The following is a 19819-nucleotide window of genomic DNA, read 5'->3' on the forward strand; positions in this document are numbered from 1 at the left end:
GTTAGATAGAGCTCTAGGGACTAGTGGAATCAAGGGATATTGGGAGAAGTTGGGCACAGGTTACTGATTGTGGATGATCAGCCATGATCACAATGAATGGCGGTGCTGGCTCAAAGGGCCGAATGGCCTCCTCCTATTTTCTATGTTTCTAGAACCTGGAAGATGTAATAGGTTTTAAACCGATAGGAAGTGGAGGAAAGAATATGCTTGTTTAATGGAAAGTAGGGTTTTTTTTTTAAATTGAGCAACTGAAAGCAGCAAATGCACGCCTGAAAACAGTAACAGAAGAGCGGGACTTTTAAAAGTCAACTCTTAATGGGCTCAGATTCAGTTTTGTAGCTGGCATCCCACAGTGGCTGCTCCCAGTGGGTGTATGAAACGGAAACCGGACACAAATTAGGCAGCTGTGTTGGGCGAGGCGTTTTTGTTTTAGTTTTTAGAGTTTTTACATCTACAAAAGCTTGAAAGCTTGAACCTCGTTCCTGCTGTTCTCAGACCCTTAACCAGACCTCTCGTACTCCACGGGTAAATTCCCAATTTACAAATCAGCTGTTTTGCTGCCCATGCACTTTTTAATCTACAATTTCTCTGGCTGTAACTCTACATCCTCTTTTTTACTTGCACTACCTTGATGTACTTGGAAATGGCATCATTTGCCTGGATAGCACATAAACAAAGCTTTTTACTCTGTATCTTGGTGCATGTGACATTAATTTTTTTAAATTCTAATAAGATTACATGAACTGGTCCATATTAGTTTCTCCCTTTTAAATGGCGATTGAGTATATGTCCAATCTAATGAACTGCTTCTTAAATTGTGAATTTCACAGATGTCCAGGTGATAATCTTTTACTGTAGGAACCTAATGTGTAGGAAAGAACTGCAGATGCTGGTTTAAATCAAAGATATACACAAAATGCTGGAGTAACTCAGCGGGACAGGCAGCATCTCTGGAGAGAAGGAATGGGTGACGTTTTGGGTCGAGACCTTCAGACTGATCTGTTCTGTCTGTCTTCAGTCTGAAGAAGGGTCTCGCCCCAAAACGTCACCTATTCGTTCTCTCCAGAGATACTGCCTGTCCCGCTGAATTACTCCAGCATTTTGTGTCTATTGTAGGAACCTAGTCTGAATCCCTATTGATCTGATGTGAAATGATTCTCTGAAAGTGGGCTGCTACTAAGTTGGATATCTTATCAGAGATTTTTTGCTGAATGGGTCAACATTTTTAAACTATTGATACTACTGCACAGATGTATATCATCATAAAATTTTATTGATCCATGATTTAACCAGTTATACTGTAATTGTATATTGAATGTGTTATACTACAGCTGTCCTTTAATATTTACATTTTGTGTAATTTATGCCATTTTAATTATCTTTAACCAAGATATTTTGTCTTGTAAAAATTTGAGTAAACCATGGTAGACATTGCACTTCAGTAATTTCCCACTGAACCATATTCCTGGAAGAAGTATGTTACTTAATAGTTGCTTTTAAACCAAAGGTATTGCCATTATAACACGTGTATCTAATCTTCAACAGGTCAATCTTACGAAGTTCGAATGTTGGATAACCGAAAAATAGGAGATTTGCCAGAAATAAGTGGGAAAATGGTTAAGGTGGGTCATTTCTTAATTGATGTGTTTTTAATGGAAGTACAAGTCTAAACTGTAACAGTTTAGCTGTGTGATTTCCTGTCAATGTAGAGCATGAATCTAGTCAATCGATTAACATTTAACATCCACTCAAGTGACAGTAAAAAACTTAAGATGTATCTTTGTCTTCAGCTTGGCCCTAAAAGTTATGTAGATAAATCCAACACTCAATCTTTATTTGTCAAGGATTACTTGTATGATATTGAGTGTGATTAATTTAGTTTTAGTTTGGAGATACAGCGTGGAAACGGGCCCTTCGGCCCACGGAGTCTACGCTGGCTATCGATCACCCATTCACACCAATTCTATGTTGTAGTGGGCTGTACGTGGCCAGAAATAGGCTAGACGCCAGGCAGATTTCGAAAGTTCTTTAATGAAGGTTGTGAGCATCCACTCGCAACGAGTTCCACCGAAGGGATGAAACACTCCCCCAAAACCCCTGAGTAGAAACCCCGTAGCCTGTGGGCAGTCCCTCGTCCCTGTCCGTCAAATGCCGAGAGGACTGACCCTAGGAGTGGCCTAATATCCGGGGACCGCCACAATGTTATCCCACTTTTGCATCAATTCGCTGCACAGAATTTACAGCCGCCAATTAACCTATGAACCCACGTGTCTTTGGGATGTAGGAGGAACCCACGCTTTCTCAGGGAGAACATGCGACCTGCACACAGGCAGCATCCAAGGGTGGGGTCGGACTCTGGTCTCTGGCACTGTGAGGCAGCAGCTCTACCTGCTGCGCCCCTATGCTGCTTTGCCCAGAAATGACTGTACCGAATAATATCAGCAACTATGCCTACTACTTTAACAAAAATGCTAACAAATATGCCCAAAACAGCAATACCTTTGTGTATGTATACTTCATTTTCCCCATATGGCCATTTTGGGCAAGTAGTAGTTCTTTGGTGGCAGTGACATCCACTTGCCTTCCAGTTAATTCCACCCATGCCCCAAACAACATTACTGCCATCTCTCTTGGGGATACTGTGTTCGTACCGTTCTTACGCTCAATTTGTATGGACAGTTTTTGGATCATTTACAGGATTAGTTTAACCTTTGAATTTGCCCTTCCAATTATAATCTTTTTATCTACTCAATCTATAATAGAGTAGTTAATTTCCAGTCCCACAAGTCATCGAATAGCCTTTTCACACCTCCAGGACAAATAAATGGCTCGATCATGTTAAGTGTTGTCAGTTATCGTCATGCAAAAAGTACGTTAGATTCATAGAACATAAAACCTAGAACCGTACAGCACAAAAATGGACCCTTTGGCTCACAATGTTTGCACCAAACATGCTGCCAAGTGAAATTGATCCCTGTATATGATCCATATCCCTCTATTCCCTGCACGTCCATGTGCCTATCTAAAAGCCTCTGAAACCCCACTATGGTATCTGCCTTCACCACCATACCTGGCAATGCGTTCATGACTACTGTGTTTTAAAAAAATTCGTCCGACGCATCTCCATAAATATTTCCCCCTCTCTTATAGTGATGCGCTCAAGTGTTGGACATTTCCATCCTGGGGAAGAAAACTGTCTATCTATGCCTCTTATGATTTTATATACCTCCATCAATTATCCCCTCAATCTCTGACGTTCCATAGAAAGCAATCCAAGTCCAACCTCCGTGCAGCCGAAACTCTCCAAAACCTCACCTTTCCTGTAATGGGGCAAACGGAACTGCATGCAATATAGTAAACCTTTGTTATGGACCTCTTCATAATGGATTTCAAGTATAGTGGACGGAGTGTCCCACAGTAATCAGATACCACTTTCTCTTTTACAACTTAGACTGTTAGTTACACTGTGGAGGCTATTGAAATTGATGAGCAATGGCTTCGATCATCACACACAAACATAAAAAATAGGTGCAGGAGGAGGCCATTCGGCCCTTCAAGCCAGCACCGCCATTCATTGTGATCATGGCTGATCGTCCCCAATCAATAACCCATGCCTGCCTTCTCCCCATAGCCCTTGATTCTACTAGCCCCTAGAGCTCTATCTAACTCTCTCTTAAATTCATCCAGTGATTTGGGTTCACTGCCCTCTGTGGCAGAGAATTCCACAATTTCACAACTCTCTGGGTGAAAAGGTTTTTTCTCACCTCGGTTTTAAATGGCCTCCCCTTTATTCTAAGACTGTGCGCCCCTGGTTCTGGACTCGCCCAACATTGGGACCATTTTTCCTGTATCAAACTTGTCCAGTCCTTTTATAATTTTATATGTTTCTATAAGATCCCCTCTCATCCTTCTAAACTCCAGTGAATACAAGCCTAGTCTTTTCAATCTTTCCTCATATGACATCACGTGCAATGATGAAGGACAAAAGTCAAGTCAAGTCAATTTTATTTGTATAGCACATTTAAAAACAACCCACGTTGACCAAAGTGCTGCACATCTGATTAGAAAAAAAAAAAAGAAACATAGTGGCAAAGTAACTCAGAGGGTCTGGTCTGGCAGTATCTCTGGAGAGCATGAATAGGTGACATTTTGGTCGATACCCACCATGCACCCGATTGCCATGAGGCAGAGACCCACAGTGCCCGGAGACAATGCCAACGTTCACCACCACTCTGGTCTCTGAGGCTGGGAGCACCAAAGCTGCCACTGCTAGCACCGCCTCCAGAACAGTCCTACCGACCTTCACTGCCAGGCCAGACTGCTGACGTCACCCCCGCCGCTTTAGGCCGGACCTACTGAACTTCAGCACCAGGCCGCACTGCCAACGTCACTCCAGCAGTGTCCAGGCTGATCCTACCTACTGCCGCCTGTACTGCCTCCCCGGTAGGCTGGACTTACAGCCACTAACAGCAGGCCAGGCTGCCAATGGGAGCCCCGGCTCACCTTGCCTCCCCAGCTGCTTCCAGGCCGGATGTACAGAGTTACACCGCCAGGCTGGGTTGCCGACATTCAAAGTTACAAATCTCTGTTTTTGACTTGTAGATAAGCTAATTGTGTCTGTTGAGTGATTCTGGGCATGTTAAAGTGTAAGGGAACAATTGAAGGTTAAAATAATTTTTGATGGCTAACGCTAATTATCCTGTAATTAATTGAATAATTATTGTTATTCAAACAATTAAACGGGAGCAGTGGAAGAAATTAAACCATATTACCAATTGTGTTTATAAACTTAAATTTTGGATGTTGCAATACCCAACTTCGTATTTGCATTTCAAGTATTCTGCAACATTCCCAAGAGGAACTTCTCTTAATCTACCCTTATTTCCACTTTTCCAGACACTTTTCAAAACGTGTTCATGCTTGCATGCACACATCTTCCAATCACCAGATAATAATCCTAATTCCATTTATCAGCGATTTTTTTTGTGAAATTTAGCTTTGATATTAAAATATCCACTCGTACATGCTTTTACCCTAATGATCCTTTATATCCACTACAACATTTCAAAAGTCCATAAACTAGCCAATATACAAAATCTCCGTGATCAGCTTTGGCTCATGAATGTCCTGTGCATTTTTGTCATGAGCTGTACATTTAGATAATTGGGGAAAGCGCCTATCTTTTGCATTTTAAAAGATTAAATAACAAACTGAAAAGATTTAGTTTTAATTGTAGGATTGAAGTTGCTTTTCATAGTTTCTCATACTTTTTGGCTATTGCTTTGCTGTCAGAATTTTACCACAGTTACAAATATACTGAGTCTATATTCTGGGCAACTGGGATCCTGATCTGTCTCTCTATTTGGCATCTGGACTAAGGTGCTTTTGCATTAACTTGAAGTACTCTCCCACACCCATGTTTCAAACTCAGTTTTGCAACAGAAAGGCCTGATATCACATCATTCAAGTATTATCTAGATGAGCACTTCAGTTGCTGAAGCATTGATTGAGGCCATAGGCCAGCAGTGGTAAATGGGATTATAAATTCTTAAGTCATCGGAGCAAAATTAGGGCATTTGGCACATACTCTCTGCAGTTCACCCATGACTGATCTATCTTTCGCACTCAACCCCATACTCCTCATTAGTGTAGATGGGTTCTTGATGGTCAGCATGGATGTGCTGTATGATGCTGAAATATGTTGAATAACTCACGAGAGATGTTTAAAAATTGCACCCAAAGGTGCTTGCAGCAAGGTTTAAAGGAACACTGTTTCAAAAATAAATCTATCTTGTGATTTATCTTCTAGAGTATAGTTCGAGTTGTATTCCATGACCGAAGACTCCAATACACTGAACATGAGCAGCTGCAAGGCTGGAAATGGAACCGCCCTGGTGACAGACTCGTTGATTTGGGTGGGTTTCCTGCAATCCCTTTTTTTCACGAATTATAGTTTCTCCAAGGTTTAGTTTGGTTTTGAGATATATAATTATTCGCCTTCATTGGCATTCGGGCAGAATTATTCGCCTTCATTGCAAGACTAATAATATTCAAAAATGGAATATTCATCATGAAATCATCTGCGTAATCAGAACATAGAAACATAGAAAATAGGTGCAGGAGTAGGCCAACGAGTTAAGCAAAATACTCTTTCCAGCTGAATGACATATTTCGTATAGCAAGGTGACCAAAACTGTACCCAATACTCCATGTGCAGCCGCCCCAATGTCTCGTACAAATATAACATAGCTTCCCAACTTCTATAGTCAATACCCTGACTGATAAAGAGCAGCATACCTGCGCACCAAGGGATAAAAGTCCTTGCCTGCCCAATCTCATCCTATAGCTCAGGGCCTCAAGTCTTGGTAATATCCTTGTCATTCTTTTTCCTTTCCAACTTGATAACCTCTTTCCGATAGCAGAGTGACCAAAACTAAACACAATACTCCTAAGTGTAGTCTCACCAATGTCTTGCACAAATGTAGCATCATGTCCCAACATGTAAGCTTAATGACTGATGGGCAGGGCCTTGCCGTTCATTGTGAAGGCCCTGCTCTGGTTTGACTTCCTAAAATGCAACACCTCATACATATCTGAATTAAATTCCATTTGTCATTCCCAGGCCCACTTGCCCAGCTGATCAAGATCACGCTGTAATTCTTAACAACCATCTACACTGTCTACGATTTCTGTGTCTTGTACGTTTTGATTCTTTTTGCCACGTGTATTTGCTCAGGGGCAATTTAGAGTAGCTAATTATCCTACCAGCACATCTTGATCATGATTTAGGTGGCTGACTGTAATTTATCTCTTTCTCTTTCTGGCTGAATGCTGATGCATCGTTTTGATTGTATGTCAGTGTTGAATTAAGGATTTGTTTTTTGTTTGTAATACAGATATCCCAATGTCAGTTGGAATTATTGATCCCCAAACTAATCCAGCTCAATTGAATACTATTGAATTTTTATGGGACCCAGCCACACACACGTCTGCTTTTGTTCAGGTTTGTGGAAATATTGTCTTTCACAGCCCCAGAAAGAAGGGTTGTGATTAGATGTAAATAATGATTTAACAGAGTATTAAATGAGATTGGTTATCAGATGTTGGAAGTACAAGTTTCATATACGACAGGACTTTATTGTTTTGTGTACAATGTTTGATACTACACAATAAAAAACATTATCTGTGCGGTTGGATAACATCACCGCTAACTGTAATTATCTTTAATATATAAAATGGTCCATCTGTGATTTGCGGTGGTGTGGTTATTGTACCGAGCTGTTTTAAACCAGAATCTGTTTTTTTTTTTAAAGGTACATTGCATTAGCACAGAATTTACCCCCAGAAAGCATGGGGGCGAGAAGGGGGTTGCGTTCAGGATTCAGATAGACACATTCAAGCAAAATGAATCCGGAGAGTACACAGACCATCTGCATTCAGGCAGCTGCCAAATAAAAGTTTTTAAGGTATTGTCTATGGATTTTTTACATTAAGGTGATACTACTTTTGTTACATCTTGAAGATGGTTAAGCTGGTGATTTAATTTTCTTGCACTCTACAATGCACAGTAAGTACATTTGTGACATGACAGTTTGCAGAATTTAGAGGTCTTGATGGCACCATTTAAAATACAAGTTTTTAATTCCTGGGGAATTTAATTGGGGTGAACCTTGCTGACTTGTTTGATAATTCTGAAGAGAGCCACCTAAGTCAGTGAAATAAACGGAGAAATTTTCTGGCTAAGAGTCCAGAACTTGGTGACAGATTGGGTTGGGGAGCGGAAGAGAAGAGAGAGATTGCAGGTTAGCTGAATGGGATGGTGTTATATGAGAATTTTGCCCGAACAGTCTGTGACCCAGAGTGCTGTGGCCATAGCGCTATGTTTAGAACCCATAGTGCTGCAGCTGACAGTTCTTTGTTTAAATTCCCACGCGCTAAGCCAACCGCGCTCTGTTTAAACCTTTGCGCGCCAAACCGGCAGCGCTGTGTGTATTGCTTTGCGCGCCAAGTCTGTAGTGCTGCGTATTGCTTTACGCGCCAGTCTGCGGCTGATAGCGCTTTGTTCCCCGGGGGGGGGGGGGGGGGGCGGGGTGGAGCCTCACTCGGATGCAGTCCCCTGCCTTTGGCTATAGTTTGAATTAGGGAGCAGCGCTATTGGCCAGGACTTACCGCCGGTTATTTCAAGAGCGGATTTCTTACCTGTACAAAGGCAGGCGCCAGGAAACCATAAGTTAGTTTATGTACGAGAGGGGTTCACCGACGGGCTGAGTCGCGATCAGCGCCGCGGACGGAGGCAGAGAGAGAGAGAGAGAGGTGTGCTGTTGTAAACCGGACTCCGCACATACTAAGCCAAATATTTTTGTTCTCTCTTGCCAATAAAATTGATTTGCAACTAAACAGACGAGTGAGTCTTTTTCTGTTCTACTAGTCAGATCCTTGAAACTGTTCCCTTCTAACAGATGTTTTAACTGTTGAAATTCATGTATAGTCTTTTTTGTTTTGTCCGGATAGCACCCAACCAAAAGCTTTTCACTATCTCGGTGGCAAGAATTGCCAATAAAATGTTTTGTATCACGTCCAGCCCCATCTTTGCTTTCTGTCAAAACCTGCCAGTGCGGTTCAGGAGCAGGATTTCTGGCATCCAATCTTTGTTCCCACCCTCTGCCAAACTCGGCATATGGAGCAGGGGTAGCGGAGTTGGTCCTTGATTTGCAATGGAGTGCCTGTAAAAGTGTTTTGTGCTGGGTGGCATTCTGTTTCTTCCGCCAACAATGCCACACTATGATGGTACATTTTCAGTGAAATGGAGGAGTAATGAAGCTGAACACTCTTCTTTCAGAGCCCGAGACTTCCATTTGAATTTCTGTTGATTGCTATGTTGACATTAAAACAGGTAACCATACAAGATAAAAATATACTTCTAATGGCCTGAAGTTTTGTGGTGCATGTAATATGCAAACTAAATCATTTTAAACCATATTGGCTTTTGTCGGGCTCTTTTGTTCCCCCTTGATGCTCAGATGCATTTTCCTCCTTTGCAACCTGGCCACCTCCCACCATCTTCATTCTATCAAATGTGAATGAAACTGGGCACAGACATGAGAGCAGATCCTAAAATGATAGTCATAGTCGTACAAAACAGGCCATTCGGACTGTTGTAGTTCGTGACCTATTAACAGAATAGTCAGACAACCAAAATCATTTAACCTCTTTATTCTACTCACCCAAGTGGGAGAGAGCCTAGATACCGGAGCGTTCAGAAACGCTCAGGTAGCCAGTGTAGCCTCTCTCTCAGAAAGCTTACATTTACACACCTTTTATACCCTAAATAAATGTGCCAGTATTTTTACATCACTGCCTTGTATGGCAAGTTTACAATGTCCTACAAATCTTCATGTGTCTTTCGGGACCTCCGTGTCCGTCGTGTCCATCGTGACCTCTTCTTTCTTGGGAACAAAGGGCAGTCCATATGGCAAGATGTTCTTCTTAACACTTCAAAGCTTTGAATGCTGGTTGCTGATATCAGAGGATACGATCAGCCATAAACCGCGCTTCCATGCTGACAACAGGATGCCCCAGGAATAATCCGAGCTGGAGCTTTTACACTCCTGCAATAAAACCCACATAGCTGCATTCCCAATGTTAGCCCTTACAGGACCAATGTGTCAATGCTAGACCTAGCTGCCAGCTTTTGGCCCAATTCCCTCTAAACCTTACCTATCCACGTACCTGTCCAAATGCCTTTAAATGGATTTCCTGCAGGTGCTCTATTTTCCACCCCCTCCTCCCCAAGGCGATGTGGCCTGAAGAGTTAATTGGTCACTATAAATTGTCCTGATTGTGTGTGCGAGAGGCAGATTCTGGGGAGAGTTGATGAGAATGTGAGCACATTTAAAAAAAATTGGATTAGTGCAGGATGAGGAAGATGGTCAGCATGGAGTCAGTGAGCTGAAGAGGTTGTTTCTATGCTGTATCTGCCTTGACTCTTGAGTAAATGGGATAACTGGAGCATCAGCATCATTATTAATACTTGGTTGTGTAAGTTCTCCACCTCAATCTTCATTTACAGTATTTCAGTTTTTGTTTTTCTAGCCAAAAGGAGCAGACAGAAAACAGAAAACAGACAGAGAAAAAATGGACAAACGAACAGCTCAAGATAAAGAAAAGTATCAGCCTTCATATGAAACAACTATCTTGACCGAGGTAAAATACAGGAAAGTATAGGTTTAGGAGGAACAGTTAAGAGTGCAGGTAGTGCAGGTGCATTTTCATTTAAATTTAGGATGCACAGCGTCCCATAATTTTGACATTCTGGTTTGTACTGAACCACACAATCATCTTTTTTAAGTGTTCCAAAAATGCATTGTTTTGGTTGCCATGTTACCTGTTCTTTTATTTCACCTCTATTTCATGCTGGGGTTTTTTGTTTTGGATCCCTAAATTTCTTCGTTCTTTGATTCCATTGCTGTGAAAAAATGTTGATTGGCTCATGTAGTGAGGTTAAAAAGCATTTCACTATGTGGTGCTTACCCTTTCTGTCATGACTAGAAGTTCCAAAAATCAAGCATATCTTGCGAGTTTTCACTTTTTTTTCACAATATAAGCTTCAGAATAACATCTGGATTGGAATTCTTTGTTCCAATTTTGCAAGAACCATTATCAAGAAGTAGGTTATTCATTTTTACGTGGACTCCAAGATATTCTTTCTTATTCCAAGATAGACTTTCCAAGTTCATTGTGTCAATAGTTTTTTTACTGTGCTGAACTTTTCCTTGCAATGGTGGATAAAAATGCTTTTTGCACCTGCTTTCTCTCTCCAGCATGGGGATCGTTTTTTCCGTTGTTATCTCAAAAGTGCAAGTTATTTTCCGAGACTCTGTCTTTGAGTTAATTTTCCCTTCAAGTGCCAATCAATAATATTAGTTCTGGGATTCTATTATGCTTTGTACAATTGGTGGTTCAATCATTCTTGCTTAGATGATCTATCATATAGCCCATTGCTGCTAACTAATCCATTAGACCTTTTAGCAGATGATAATATGATTAAAAGTCTGGTTGAATTTTCCCCTCACAAAAACAGCTACCAAGGTCAATTCCCATGTTTCATATCTTAGCAAGGACAGCCATTTTTAGGACAGGGCATGTTTTATGTTTGATTGGCTGCATCAACATTTTTGCATGGTTTAAACTAAAATCCTTGGGAGAACCACTAAAAATGAAATTGCCATTCTGGGTTACACTTTCAAAAGCACCAGGACCTAAATTCAATCATACATCTTGCATGCTTAGAATACCTAGTGTGTCCCTTAACATGAAGCTTTAATTTCTGCAGTTGCTCTTTCTGTTGTTTACTGATCTTCCTTGGTCTGCTGGTTTGCTTTTGTAAGGTAATGTCTCTTTTAGGAAGGCACTGTACCACGAGTTTAAAATGACGTGCGTGTTTTGAAGCTACATGCCCTGATATTTAACCTCTTTACATGAAAAATAACTTGAGGATAATAACTTTGCATTGTCAACTTACTTCAGTGATTAGTCAATATTCACACTGTGCTCCACTCTCCTTTCCTATTTCTATTTATTGGACATTTATTGATTGTATATCTTCTGCTTCCTGACCCCCACATCTATCACTAAGCCCTGAATATGCATTAACCTTGGCATTATCCCATACATGGATCAAAAGCTTCTTCTGTTAAACTCATTCTGATCATTTGAGGGCCAGCCTTTGGTGTCATTAATACATTTTGTAACTGGCATAACAAAAATTGGTATAATATACAAAATTTCCATTTTGTTGTAAGCCTTTTTTGGGGGGGAGGGGAGAAGGCAACTCTATTATCTAACGACAATGAAACACTCCTGTCACATTTATCCTTTTTTTCCATGTTTGTTCACCCCATGTGTCCTCATTTGCCCATTTTTATTTCACTTTACTGTTCTGTGGTTGGGAGTTTCTTTCACTTTCTGTAATTGCTTTTCCATTTATTTTAAATATATGACCACGCAAATAACCTTCGACGTCGTGTATTTCAGGCTAGCAGTGTCGGGTTTGTTCTAATTGAATTTTTATGACGTTCTAGTACTACAAAGTGGCTGATCGGCCCATAATCATTATATGTTCATCTTGAGGCAGTAACCGAAACACGTCAGTTTTGGAAGGATACACACTTTTGGAGGTGTGGGTAGGAATTGGTCTTTTAATGTCAATTAGCAATAGTCCAGACACTGAGTATGAATCTATGGGACTGAGGGCTTGAATGTTTGATGTAATATAATTTACTTAACTTTAGCATTTATTGGATTTGAAAGAATGACTAGATTATTGAAACTGCTGGAACGGGCAAATCCGTGGAAGTTTGAGAATAGTAACTTTCATGTGAACCAAGGTCATAGGAGTGACTTTATTGTATGCAAGCCGATGCATTGTGTTAACTTAAAAAGGGTGGCAAATATCCCAATTTTGGATTTAATTAATTACTAAAGCTTGTATTTTTTTTAAAGCTTCAGCAAGTTCAAAAAAACATAGAAACATAGAAAAACATAGAAAATAGGTGCAGTAGTAGGCCATTCGGCCCTTCAAGCCAGCACCGCCATTCAATATGATCATGGTTGATCATCCAAAATCAGTACCCTGTTCTTGCTTTTTCCCCATATCCCTTGATTCCTTTAGCCCTAAGAGCGAAATCTAACTCTCTTGAAAACAAGAACTTTTGTCACTACCATGTGAAGAATGAGGGAATATAGAAACATAGAAAATAGGTGCAGGAGGAGGCCATTTGGCCCTTCAAGTTAGCACCGCCAGTCATTGTGATCATGGCTGATCATCTCCAATCAGTAACCTGTGCCTGCCTTCTCCCCATATCCCTTCATTCCACCAGCCCCTAGAGCTCTATCTAAATCTTCTTTTTGGAACATTTAATAATTTCTTGCTAGCCAAATTGATTTTGTGGGTATTGGGTTTGAAACTAGAAGCTTTCAATATTATGTTTTTATTTATATCAGGGTTATTCAAGTTGAAAGGTCTTGTAAACAAGTGCCTTTGAACATAAAACATTACAGAACAGAAACGGAACCCTTTGGCACACAATGTTTCTGCTGAACATGATGCCGTGTTGAGCTGATCCGATCTGCCTGCACATGATCCGTATCCCTCTATTTCCTGCACTTACATGTGCCTAGCCAAAAGTCTGTTAAACGCCACTTTGGCATCTGCCTCCACCACCACCCCTGACAGTGTATTCCAGGCTCCACCATCCTCTGTTTATATTTAAAAAAACACAAACTTGCCCCATTAAACATGCAGCCTAACCAAAGTTGCATCATGATTTCCTGCCTCTTGTACTCGGTGCCCCTAGCAATGAAGGCAAGCTTACCAAATGCTTTCTTTACTATCCTATCTATTTGTGTTGCCACCTTTAGTGAGCTAAGAACTTGGACTCCAAGGTCCCTCTGCACATCAATGCTGTTAAGGGTCTTGCCGTTAACTGTATACTCTCTTCTTGCCTTTAACACTTGCTCATGTTAAACTTCATCTGCTATTTCTCTGCCTATTTCTGCAGTTGATCTATATCCTGCGGTATCTTCTGACAGCTTTCCTCACTGTCTGCAACTTCTCCAATTTTGGTGTGAACTGCAAACTTACTCACCAACTCATCTGTCATGGGCCTCCTCCAGTGCCATAGTGAGGTCTTTCTGTCATGGGCCTCCTCCAGTGCCATAGTGAGGCCCACCGGAAATTGGAGGAACAGCACCTCATATTTCGCCTGGGCAGCTTGCAGCCCAGTGGTATGAACATCGACTTCTCCAACTTTAGATAGTTCCTCTGTCCCTCTCTTCCCCTCCCCCTTCCCAGATCTCCCTCTATCTTCCTGTCTCCACCTATATCCTTCCTTTATCCCGCCCCCCTGACATCGGTCTGAAGAAGGATCTCGACCCGAGACGTCACCCATTCCTTCTCTCCTGAGATGCTGCCTGACCTGCTGAGTTACTCCAGCATTTTGTGAATAAAAACTCATCTACATTTACATCTAGAAGGTATTTATTTCACAAAATGCTGGAGTAACTCAGCAGGTCAGGCAGCATCTCAGGAGAGAAGGAATGGGTGACGTTTCAGGTCGAGACCCTTCAGACTGATGTCAGGGGGGGCGGGACAAAGGAAGTATATAGGTGGAGACAGGAAGATAGAGGGAGAACTGGGAAGAGAGGGACAGAGGAACTATCTAAAGTTGGAGAAGTCAATGTTCATACCGCTGGGCTGCAAGCTGCCCAAGCGAAATATGAGGTGCTGTTCCTCCAATTTCCGGTGGGCCTCACAATGGCACTGGAAGAGGCCCATGACAGAAAGGTCAGACTGGGAATGGGAGGGGGAGTTGAAATCCTCAGCCACTGGGAGATCAGGTTGGTTAAGGCGGACTGAGCGAAGGTGTTGAGTGAAACGATCGCCGAGCCTGCGTTTGGTTTCACCGATCTTTACATCGGCGAAACCAAACGTAGGTTCGGCGATCGTTTCGCTCAACACCTTCGCTCAGTCTGCCTTAACCAACCTGATCTCCCGGTGGCTGAGCACTTCAACTCCCCCTTCCACTCCCAGTCTGACCTTTCTGTCATGGGCCTCCTCCAGTGCCATAGTGAGGCCCACCGGAAATTGAAGGAACAGCACCTCATATTTCGCTTGGGCAGCTTGCAGCCCAGCGGTATGAACATTGACTTCTCCAACTTTAGATAGTTCCTCTGTCCCTCTCTTCCCCTTCCCAGTTCTCCCTCTATCTTCCTGTCTCCACCTATATCCTTCCTTTGTCCCGCCCCCCCTGACATCAGTCTGAAGAAGGGTCTCAACCCGAAACGTCACCCATTCCTTCTCTCCTGGGATGCTGCCTGACCTGCTGAGTTACTCCAGCATTTTGTGAAATAAATACCTTTGATTTGTACCAGCATCTGCAGTTATTTTCTTACACTACATTTACATCTAAGCCATTATATATATATATATATATATATATATATATATATATATATATATATATATATAAATAATATCACAAACAGCAGTGGCCCCACCACAGACCCCTGCAGAACTCCATTGTTCAGACCTCCGGCCAGAATTATCTACCTTTCACCACAACCCTCTGACTAAGCCAGTTCCGAATCCATACGACCAAGTCGTCGTGAATCCTGTACTACATCTGGTATAGGAAAATAACTGCAGATGCTGGTACAAATCGAAGGTATCACAAATTATTTTGTATCAGTCTACCATGAGGGACCTTATCAAGAGCCTTACTAAAATCCACGTATCTACACATTCACTGCCCTACCTTCATCAATCTCCTTTGTCATTTCGATGAAATCTCTCTAATAGTTTCCCTACCACTGACGTGAGGCTCTCCGGAGAGTCCCTGGATTCTCTCTACTTCTGTTCTTGAAGAAACAACATTGGCGATTCTCCAGTCCTCAGAACGTTGCCTGTGGCTAGGGAAGAAACAACGATCCTCGTCAAGGCCCCACCATCTCCTCTCGCCTCCTTCAGTAACCTGGGATAGATTCCATCAGGCCCTGGGGACTTATCCACCTTAATGTTCTTCAAGAGCCTTAGCACCACCCCCTTCTTGATCTCAAATCAGTCCTACCTTCTCCCTGGTCGCCCTCTTATTTTTAATGTATGTGTAAAGAGCTTTGAGATTTTCATTAATCCAACTTCATGATCCCTTCTGGTCCTAATCACCCACTTGAGTTCTTTCCTACTCGCTTTATATTCCTTAAATCCTGTTTAATGCCACCACCTTAAACCTGACTGACGTATGCTTCCTTTTTCTTCCTGACCAAGTTTACAACTTCCTTGATCATCCACGGTTCCCTTACCTTGCCATCCTCATCCCCCTCCTTACTGGAAAATGTTGGTCCTGCACCATGGTCACCTGGCCTTTAAAAGACTCTCACATGTCCTCTATCGAGTTGCCCAATGACAACTGATCCCAATCTACCATCCTTAGCTACTGCCTAACGACATTGTAATCTGCTTTCCCCCAATTAAATACCTTCCTCCAACATCTAGACCTGCCACTATTCAAAACAATCTTAAATTTTATGGAGTTGTGATCACGATCCCTAAATTTTCCTTCCACCCCAACACCAAACACTGGGCCAGGCTCGTTTCCCACTACAGGATCCAGGAAGATCCCTCCCCGAGTCGGACTATCCACATGCTGTTTAAGGAAACCACCTTAGATATGCCTAACAAATTTTGCCCTGCTAATCCTCTTGCCCTTGGTAAGTCCCAGTCTATATTGGAGAAGTTCAAGTCACCCACTACAACAACCCTACAGTTCTTACATATTTGCATAATCTGTCTGTATATGTGATCCTCTCTATCCTGCTGTTGGGTGGTTTATAATCTAATCCCATTAGAGAAATTACTCCTTGCCCAGAGTTCAACCCATAATGCCTCATAATGTAATTAAAGGTTCTGAAATGGGGAATGCGTTCCACCTTTCTTCCTAGATTCCAAGATTTTCGTTGAACGGGGGAACCTAGAAATATTTCTAATTATCTGTCTCCACTTGTGTTTAAACACAATTTTTATAAAATGTGTACTGGTGGCTTTAGATAATTAATGGCTGTTTGTTTGGAATTGCTTTGAGAAAGCAAGTCTTTACAGTGATGAATAAAGGATTAGCTACTAGGTTTCTGACACATGGAATCATTGCTAAATTTGTGCATTTTCCCTTCTGTTTTGATGCCCTGGTTTTTTGTATTGGCAGTACATGTTATCCGCAGATCAGTGTATTTACAAAGTCAGCTGCAGATCCTACCTTGAATTTTTTTCTGACTAGTATATCTATGTGCATCTATCTGTTGAGAAACCTTTCCTAATAGAGAGCATTGCTGTGTCTTGTGATGTCAAAACTATCACTTAGTTTAAATGGAATTACAGCAAAGGTCAGATAATCTGACATCCTCTGCCAAATTAGAAAATTCTATAGTTTAGAGATACAGCGTGGAAACAGGCCCTTCGGCCCACCGGGTCTGCGCCAACCAGCGATCCCCGCATATTAACACTACACACACTAGGGACAATTTTTACATTTACCAAGCCAATTAACCTACATATCTGTACGTCTTTGGAGTGTGGGAGGAAACCGAAGATCTCGGAGAAAACCCACGCAGGTCACGGGGAGAATGTACAAACTCCATACAGACGGCACCCGTAGTCAGGATCGAACCTGGGTCTCTGGCGCTGCATTCGCTGTAAGGCAGCAACTCTACTGCTGTGCCACCGTGACCGCCCTAATGTTCTGAACTATTGGATGATACTTCTATCGATATTTCAACCCTCTTTAATTGCGTTTTGATTTTATACAATATGATTTTTCTAATTGGTAAATTGAAAATTAATACATGAACCAGGGCCTGAGTAAATGGAAAGACTGCATCAAACTTTACCAGATGTGGAACCATTGGGATATCTGAATAGTCAGTTACCAGATTGTCAGTTTTACAATAGTTTATTAACTATAGGAGACCTTGTGGTATCTGCAAGGAGTTCATGCCCCCTTCTCTCGTAGATGTGAAAGACTGTATATTTGTGATGATGGCTTATATCCATATTACTTGTCTTTGCTACAGTTCCAGGTGAATTCCATTGTTAAATAGCAAAAAAACAGGTCTTTAGAAAACATGTATAAAAACTGGAAATGGGACCCTTGTGAGCCAAATTGAATTGATTTTTGAGGTCTCGAGCTGCCAATTAAACTGTAGCATGTTGAGTTACAGCACTTAGTTTGATTTGTAGGTGTATAAGATGCAAGGGAACTTCTTTTGGGGAGATAAGAAACTGCTAATATGTACATTCTAGCAGAATAAAAATATGAAGATTAAAACACTGCTACCTATCTTGTTGGTGTATGTGTAATTGATTTTGGTGTATTAAAATAATGTCAAGAAGGATTTACAAATAATTTGAACCAAGTGTGGCAAGAAGATTCCAAACTGTAATTGCAGTGTGTGCATCCATTAGTATAACTGAGATTCTTCTTCTCTATGATAAACCAATGTGCATTTAATTCCAACTTTGTATGTGGTAGAAACTGCATTTTATCACTGATTGAGATATCCTATTTATCCCAGGATTTTTGATGCTGGCACAAAGGTTGCAATTGTTGGAGCAAATAAGCAATATAATTCAAATGTTGCTATTTCTGAAATCTTGCTAATGTCTTTAGAAACTGGACAATGAAGTTTTTTTAACTAGATCTGTAAGCTTACTGTATGTCCATTTTTCGTGTTTTAAGTGGATGTTCAGGATATCCGGATTTTTTTTGACAAGCGTTTAATATTAATTAGGCCATTGTAATGCCAGATGTAGACTAAATGGTACCACTTCCATTTTAAACTGGAACTATGTGACAGTTGTAGATGATGGTTAATGGGAGATTTGATTCATAGCATCTGAAAAGCAAGTTGGAAGGTCAAAAAGGATTCTGTTTTCCATATGAAAATTGAATTTTTTTTAAAGTTGTTGATGTTAAAGAAATGCTTACACTGCTAGGTGTTGTGCTCATGATCTCATGATGTACTGTATAAATTGATCCTAGTCTTTGGTGTCTGTCCAGATGAGGCTTGAGCCTATTATTGAAGATGCACTTGAACATGAGCAGAAAAAGTCCACCAAGCGGACTTTGCCAGCAGACTGCGGTGATTCTCTGGCAAAGCGAGGCAGTGTAAGGACTTCTGCTTACCTTTTTGTTGTACAAGACCGCTTGTGCAAGAATACAATCAAAGTGTTAGATATAGGATTATGCCATACCACCATATAACACTTAACTGTTAAAAGGACTTATTTTGGATGTTTTATGCAAAATTTTCAACTTAACGTCCTTGACTCTCCTAAATCTAACACCTGATACAGAAGCTCTTAATTCCTCAAAGGCCACAAAAATGTGTCAAAAATGAATACTGCTAATTTTCATAATTTTAAGTTTTCAAATTGGCAGATAGTTTTTACAACAGTTGAGATAAAATGTTCAGAGGAAATTACTATTGAGAATTTCTTGAACTGCTTAATATGGTATTAATAATTTGCCCCCAAAAATCATCTGTATTGAGATTAATGTACACTTTGGTTTTTGTGGCCTAAATTACTGAAACATTTTGCATAATTTAATAAGTGAATAGTAGAATGGTTCAAATTTGTAATTCATTGTGCCGAATTTGGTTTTTGCTTTTATTTTGCCTTTTTATCCTTCTTGCCTTTTGAAATGCTGTTAGGTGTTTGCACTGCCAATCATTTTCTACCCCAGAGTAGCTGAAATGATGCAATGATTTTGTAAATAATTTTGTAGGTGTTCATTTTACTTTAGGAATTATTTGCATGATTTGTCGCTTATTCTCTTTTCTTAGAGAAGTTAAAACTTTCTTGACTGCAAACTCCAAGTTTTGAAATCATTATTAATACAGCATTATTTCAAGTCTTTTTTTATTTGCATATTTCTTTCGAGGTTAATGTTTTAAGTGTGGGGTATATTGGATTGATGTTCATTCCACACGTTGCATTTATGAATCTTCAATTGGATTGAACAAAGTTTGCTCCAGGTTTTTGAGAGAAGCCAACAGGCAATATTTTTCAATGGTTCACAAACTAAGTCTTTAGCTGTAGTTTAATTTCTGTTTCTGACCATTTTTAATTAGCATTGTATTTAAAAGCAGGTTATTACAAAGATACTTGAACTCCTTAAAAAAAAATAGCAAAGTCTCTGGTTATTTTAATGGGGAATTAATGTGGGAGGGGGGAAAAAACAAGTTGTTAATTGGGAGGTTCAGAACA

General features: G+C 40.8%; 1 protein-coding gene across 3 annotated transcripts in view; it reads left to right on the forward strand.

The window, feature by feature from the left end:
- Positions 1-19819, forward strand: part of LOC144592949 (upstream-binding protein 1-like) — a 58529-nt gene that overhangs the window by 12542 nt on the left and 26168 nt on the right. The window contains exons 3-8 of one of the 3 annotated variants that reach the window (XM_078398310.1): positions 1546-1622; positions 5810-5915; positions 6897-7003; positions 7314-7466; positions 10093-10203; positions 18609-18716. In XM_078398310.1, the coding sequence (XP_078254436.1) occupies positions 1546-1622; positions 5810-5915; positions 6897-7003; positions 7314-7466; positions 10093-10203; positions 18609-18716 (662 nt within the window). The remainder of the gene's footprint in view (positions 1-1545; positions 1623-5809; positions 5916-6896; positions 7004-7313; positions 7467-10092; positions 10204-18608; positions 18717-19819) is intronic. The other 2 variants (XM_078398311.1, XM_078398312.1) reach the window with 2 other exon arrangements.

Source organism: Rhinoraja longicauda, chromosome 4, assembly GCF_053455715.1.
Source record: "Rhinoraja longicauda isolate Sanriku21f chromosome 4, sRhiLon1.1, whole genome shotgun sequence".
Classification (NCBI taxonomy): domain Eukaryota; kingdom Metazoa; phylum Chordata; class Chondrichthyes; order Rajiformes; family Arhynchobatidae; genus Rhinoraja; species Rhinoraja longicauda.